General features: G+C 39.9%; 1 protein-coding gene across 2 annotated transcripts in view; it reads left to right on the top strand.

The window, feature by feature from the left end:
• S100B (S100 calcium binding protein B) overlaps nucleotides 1-7500 on the top strand; it is a 32627-nt gene that overhangs the window by 24015 nt on the left and 1112 nt on the right. For both annotated transcript variants that reach the window (XM_044060482.1, XM_044060483.1), the window contains exon 3: nucleotides 4960-7500. This exon is cut by the window's right edge and continues 1112 nt beyond it. In XM_044060482.1, the coding sequence (XP_043916417.1) occupies nucleotides 4960-5100 (141 nt within the window). In that variant the 3' untranslated portion in view covers nucleotides 5101-7500. The remainder of the gene's footprint in view (nucleotides 1-4959) is intronic.

Raw genomic sequence — 7500 nt, 5'->3', positions numbered from 1 at the left:
AGGTCTGAAAGATACAATCTAAACAAGTATGGGTCTAGAATAGAGCCCTGTGGGGCACCTTGACTGTAACCAAGAATGTCACCTGTCCAGTTGCTGTATGATACTTGCCATGTCCTATTTGTAAGCCATGAGGCTATCCATCTTATTAAGAGTACACCATTACCTAGTTGGTCTAACTTATTGATCAGTGTTTGTGTATGACCCTGTCAAATGCTGAAGTTAAAGCTATATAAATCACATTACAGCACAATTTTTCATTCATAGCAGTTATTATATTGCTACAGAACATCATGTCACAGGTGGTAATAGATCTATTTTCAACATATGCTTACTAATATATGGTTTCAAGTCCCAACCTTTGCAATTCTGACAATAACTTATCTAATATTTCCTTTTCCATTTTTTCTACAACATGAAAGTAGACTTAAGGGTCTGTATGACTGTGGGTTTGTCCTACTCCCCTTTCCCCTTAAAGACGGGTTTAATAAGTGCATGTCTCCAATCTTGAGGGATCTCCCCATATTTATATGACCTACTAAATAATATATAATGGTCTGTATCTACTCCAGTGCTGTTTTATACATATATATATATATATATATATATATATATATATATATATATATATATAAATGTGTGCGTGTGTGCATGTGTGTTTTCCCTCACACACTATGCATAAACGGAAGTGATCTTTTCACTCACTATTCAGTGGTGAATGCATGCAGAGTCCAGAGTGAGAAGAAGTCTTTCTAAATTAGAATTCTGTTTTTATAAACATGACCAAATAAGTATTAGTTTTAGATGTGTTTGAATCCCAATCAGTATTTTCAAATTACCCTTGTAATGTGTCAAATACAGGTACATCATATACATAATACTTGAACTGTACACAGGATAAGTGAAAATGCAAAGGAGTTGGATAATATTGCTTTTTTCCCCTCTCCTTTTGCACAGCAGTTATTATTGAATTTTCCACTTAAATAATGCCATGCTTTATCAATCTATTTTGATTCAATTTTAACTTACAAGCAAAGTTGTGCATTAACACTGAGGCCTTACTATAGTTTTGATTTATATTCCCCTAGGCCCCCGGGCCAGTGGAAAATACGGCTAAAACCACAGAATGCTTTACAAACGCATTCTATGGACACCTACAGGAATGCATGGATCATGCTATCCCAAATAAAACCAAGACTCACTCTTCCAAAGGCAGGAAACCTGTCTGGTGGACCCCAGCCATAAATAAGCTATACAACAGAAGGAGGAAGTTACTACATGATAGAGCAAAATCCCAAAAAGGGAAGGCATCTCTGACCAGTACTAGCAAGAAACTACGATCCCTCATAAAATCATCTAAGGCCAGCTTCGAAAGAAAAACTGCACAAGACACTAAAGATAATCACAAGGCCTTCTTTAGTTATGTCAGGAACCTGGGTGGCAACTCCCAGATATGCTCTGAGTTAGTGCAAAATGACAAAAAATACACTGAACCCACAGACATTGCCAACATCCTGGCAGACAGGTTCAGTGCAAACTCCCCCCCCTCCCCCCCCAAAAAAAGCAAATGTCTATCCTAACAGAGTGTAGCCTCCCTGACATCACAAATGCACAGGTGAGAGCTGCCCTCTCCAAAGCAAAAAACACAGCATCAATGGGACCGGACGGTGTCCCGGGCTGTGTCTTACATGAGCTCCAAGAAGAACTGAACCCTCACATAAAGTCACTGTTCAGTCTCAGCCTTACTACAGGATATGTACCCAAGGAATGGCGTACAGCAACAGTGGTCCCACTCCACAAAGGTGGTGCCACAACGGACCCCGGAAACTATCGCCCTATAAGCCTGACTAGCCTGGTCTGCAAAGCTATGGAGCGTATCATCATGGAACTCATAAACAAAGACATTGGGAACCTCCAAACACTGGATCCTACCCAATTCGGCTTTGTTATGGGCAGATCTTGCCTCTTTAACCTGGTCGACTTCTTTGAAACAGTCACCAGGGCCATAGATGAAGGGAAGGTAGTCCACACAGCCTACCTGGACCTCGCAAAAGCCTTTGACACAATACCTCACTCGGGCATCATAAATAAGCTCACCAGCTTAAATATCAACCCCTATGTCACAAGATGGGTTGCAAACTGGCTCAGGGATAAAACCCACATAGTCAGAATTGCAGGTGCCATGCCAAACTCTAAACCAGTTACAAGTGGCATCCCACAAGGCTCAGTCCTGGGACCTCTCTTGTTCGGTATATATTTCTCTGAGGTACAGGCTAACACGGGAGGACTATGGCTGACCAAGTTCGCAGATGACTGCAAACTGGGTGCCATAATCGACTCGCCGACTGACACAAGCATCTTCCAAAAGGGTCTCACAGAGACAGATAACTGGTGCCAGAGCCATGGCCTAAAGCTAAATGCCTAAAAGTGCATAGTCATCCCCTTTGGGAAAAACAAAGTGCCCACAAATTACCACATAGGTGGTAATCCATTAAGTATGGAAGAAGTAATTAGGGATTTGGGGACCCAAGTAGATAGCAATCTCGCCTTTGACAATCACGTTGCCAAAGTGGTTAGAAAGACCTTTTATATAGCCCACCTTATCACGAAAGGGTTCACATCTAGATCAAGAGAGGTCATTGTGCCCCTCTACTCATCACTCATCAGGCCCATAATTGAATACAATGCCCCATTTGGGATGTACCTTACCCGACACCTGCAGCAACTGGAAAGACCCCAAAAGTACCTCACCAAGAGGATCAAGGGACTCAAACAGATGCCCTACGCAGTTAGGCTAAAGAAACTCCAGCTCTACTCAGTTGCTTACCGCCTACTCAGAGGCGATCTGTGCCTGACGTATAAAGCCATGTCCAACCCAGAATTAATGGACATGCTCCACCTCAGGAAATCCAAATCCCTTAGAGCTACATGCTCCGGGGACTTAAACCTCAGCACAGAAATAAATAGGACATGCTGGAGGGACAGATTCATATCCCAGAGGTTCCCCTCACTCCGGAACAAAATCCCAATCCATGTTAGGCAGAGCCCTTCAATGCCCCTCTTCAAGAGAAATCTTGATGAGTGGATGGGAGATCGTAGGTTTACCCCTGGTATCTCTTCTGTGCCCTACTAGACAGAGGCACAGTAAACTAACCTTGAAAGGGCTATCTTCTGTGACCTACAGAGGCACAGTCAACTAATCTAAAAGGGTGGCGAAAGCCAAACACACTCTGGCTAGGCTTATAAATGCCCTAGGGCAGATAGCCTAGTATCAACCTATGAACCTATGAACCTATGAAGAAAAAATATATCTGAAGTGTGTAATACTTTTCTTAAGCCAGTCTGAACTCCCAGATGGTCACATTCACAGACAGTAAAAAATATATCTTTGTCAATCATTCCTTCTTCATTTGTTAAAATGACATCAAAAAGATAGACGTCGTTGTCATTCTGCAGCTGCCCAACATAATTTTCGTCAGTAAAGGCCTTTCGTGATCCAACCAATTCCCCGGCACTCACAGACTTATTAACCTAGTTCACTCACTGAATCAGTCACACAGTTACTTACAGACTCACAAAATCACTCACTCACACAATCACTGAATCTCTCACTCAGGTACTCACAAAATCACTCACTAAATTGCTTGCACTAAATCACTCATTCACCTACTGAATTACTCATTCACACACTCCTTTACAGAGTCACTCACTCATTGAGAATCAGTCAGTTACTGAATCACCCACTTGCTCAATCAGTCTCACAGTCTCAACTCGCAATTTATTCACTGAATTCAGAAACCTACTGTTTATCGATATCCACGTGACTGATGCTCACAGCCTCATTACTGAGAGGTCAATGGCTTCTTGCAATCGCTGTTACAATTAGAGAGGTACAAGAGCATGAGTACTGCATTTTTATCACTTCTCCCTTCTTCTCAGATATTTATATCTATTTATCTATATCTATTTACACACACACACACACACACACACACACACACACACACACACACACACACACACACACACACACACACACACACACACACACATATTATTCAGGGGTATGTGGGGCTTGCCTTCTTTCCCTGCCTTGCAAAAAATGCTTTTATGTTTTCAAACTTGGGAAAGTCACTATCTTTGGGTTTTTACCTTTCCAGGTTTCAGATGTTTCTGGGTTGAATAATCACATGTCAATTAAATAAGTTGTGATTATTCATAGTAAACTCCAGTGAATCGTTCTGACTACCACTCACTCTTTCATCCAATACATCATTCACTTACTAAATGACTCAATCATTTCCTACATTTTGAAGATGAATCTTCATACACTTTTCATCTGACAAAGTCTCCTAGAATAACAACTTTACCATCAGCTGCTATTCTACCTTATGCCTCTGTCAATTATATAAATTTCTCTCTTAATGTGTGGTTGTGTATAAAAATCAGTTACATTCAAATGTGTATTGTCTTTTAACTTACAGTTTACAAGCAACAATTCTGTTTTGCTAGTACTACTTTTGCAGTTTCCATGTTTGTTGAGCCAATGTTTTCTATATACACTGTTATACATTTCACTTCTTCTTCATTTAATGTTTGATACAGCTTAATCTCCAATGTTCACCCCCCCCCACCTTCCTTTTTCATGTTTCTGGTATGACATAGCAATCTGTGCTTTCTTCTTGAACTGTGTAAACATTTCTGATTCAATGTATTTACTCTTTACTTTTATATAAACAACCCTCCTACCACTCCTTTTTAAATAGCTCACTTTTTCTAATTTTTTCCTCTTAAAAATATTTTGATTTTATTCACTATTGCAGTTCTCCATGTAATTCAGCTGATGTTGTTAATATGGTATATGGTAGAAAGACAATGTGGAAGGGCAACAATTGATCATAGTGTTTTCATATTAACTCTGTAACTCCACCATATAAATTCCTCTTTATTTGCGTTTCACAGGAGATCAAAGACCAAGAGACAGTGGATAAAGTGATGGAAAGCCTGGACGCCAACAGGGATGAAGAATGTGATTTTCAGGAATTTGTGTCCTTCATTGCAATGATCACGATTGCGTGCCACGAGTTCTTTGAACAAGAGTGAAATCAGTTCTGTCCTCTGCAAAGTAGATGGAGTAGGAATGATATTATATTAATGGTTCTTACAGAAACACAGACTATGGCATGCTATCCAGAGAGTTTTAACTGGGTTGGCAAGTGAGACCATTGAACTAATAATGTATAAGGAATGTGAAGAGAGAGCATTTTGCATCACTTTTAACTTACCTCATTGCTAGAAGTAACTTAAGCAATGGCTACAGATAATTACTATCAAACTACTCACTGTCTCATGCACTCATGTTTACCCTATTATTTATGTCTAGTGGGAAAACAAAGAAGCTTCATATAGATAGATAGATAGATAGATAGAGAGATAGACAGATAGATGGTTTCTGCCTCCACGGCTGCTGTCCATCAGCTGTTCCCATTTGTTCCCGGGAGAGATGGGATTACCCAGTCCCTGCACAATAGCTGACTGGAGAGAACCTTCATATGGGCAGGCAGGGAGATGGTTTGCACCCCATCGTGCCTTAACTGAGCTCAGAGGTGTTTTATATTTGACCTAGCACTCTACCACTTGGCAACCTTAGCAGTCCATTGTCTAATGGCAGATGGTGTACATGCACACTACTGCACATGCTCCGTCCTATTTGAAGCATAATTGTTTGGTGCTTGTGCCCACCTCATCCCTGTAAGCTCTGCGGCACAGCTTGTAGACTATAATCCATTCAGCCTCTGTTGCATGTCAGTACAAGATGGGTAAACTAATCTCGGATGCTCACTTACATCTGCCCCAGCAAGTTCCTCCAATGCCTGAGCCACTAAATAAACTCTGATCCTTGGAATTGTGGTCATGGCTTTATATCTTTCTATGCCCCACAACTTGCCAACCTTATTTGCTGAGTGACTCATTTCAGAAAACACTTAATGAAACATTGAACCAGTACTAAATAAAATGGACATGCTTTAAGACTATCACAGATAATAATTTAGACACTGTTATTTAATTTTTACTCATTTTGGTGAAAGTTTCTTATGAAGCTTTCAGAGGATTGCTGTGAAGAATGCGTACATTGTGTAAACAAATATTTACACTGGTTTCAAGTTAATGAATTATCTTGATTCATGAACCAAATTAAGATTAATAACTACACAGTTTACCTAGTATTGTCTCATTGTGTTCACTGGAGCTCTGATTTCACTTCTGCTCAGCATGGCATATGTGCAATTTAATCAACCAATGTTTCGTGACAATTTGGTTTTGATTATCTCTTATGTCCTTTTACACTATGCATACATTTCCCACTGATATACTTATTTCACCTCATTATGAAGGAAATCTGCATGATTTTTCACGTCTATGTCAGTTTCACATCTCCGTATCTGTTTACAACCAAATAAAAATTGCTAACAAACCTGTTTACATTTTTAAGTGCTGCGGATAAGATGTTCTTCTTATTTTACTTGTGTGCACTGACAGAGATATTTCACTTTTCATTTCCCTGATGCAGATGAAAAAGTGTTCCTCCTTTTTTTCCTGTGATGCCTGTCCCACTCCAATGTTATGCAGAATTTAGCCACATTTTATCTACTCGGATGACTGTCAGAATTTTTATTTCTGTCCTGATACACTTGCTTTAACACTCTTCAGTTTTGATCTCAATAGAAAATATTCCAACAATTGTTTTTTGTAATATCAGGGACATTTCAGCCTCCAGTCCTTGTGCCAGCATAATGCCTTCTCCCACAGTCAGTGAAAACAAGATAATTAATTTATTTTCCAAGAATGTATGTACATTTATTAATTCTATAATACCTCACAGTCTAGAAGATTCTTTTCTGTTTTATGGTCATTTGCTTGAAGGTGACTATAAGCTGTGTTAAAGCTATTGTAAACAGTTACCCAGACTGTATTGCAACATTGGCCTTATACCTGTCATGAATTCAGTTCAAATCTAGGCAGGGATAGGGTGGCACCTTCCTATTCCCTGATGACGTGTCCATACACTGGACTTGAATGCAACAGCAGCCACTAGTGGCAGGAAGAAGCACAGCTGAGCGCTCATTTTCTCCTGATGGGTGACTTACCACAAGAGTATCTCCTGAATTAGGCTAGAAGGTACTAGTAAACAAATTATCTTGAGGCAGGGAGCATAAACTATAGCAGTTATGCAGCAGGGAAGTGGGACCGTGCTATAATAGTGCTCTGCACAACTGTAAGTTTTCTGTCCTGCTTGAGTCTTGGGGTTTGAGTTCACGTGAGGGATGAGATTAAGCATTAGAAAACTAATATACAAATGTTAACATAGTTAGGGACTGCTGGAAGCTTTTAGCTTTCATAGTCAACAAGCAGGCTGCATACTGAAATTGTATTTAGGGATTCATATTTTATCATGATATAAACAAAAAGGTATATAAATACATACACACACACACACACACA

This window comes from Protopterus annectens, chromosome 2.part0 (genome assembly GCF_019279795.1).
Source record: "Protopterus annectens isolate FY-2018-M chromosome 2.part0, PAN1.0, whole genome shotgun sequence".
Classification (NCBI taxonomy): domain Eukaryota; kingdom Metazoa; phylum Chordata; order Ceratodontiformes; family Protopteridae; genus Protopterus; species Protopterus annectens.
The sequence above is the reverse complement of the archived record's forward strand: the minus strand, read 5'-3'. Positions and strand labels throughout refer to the sequence as shown.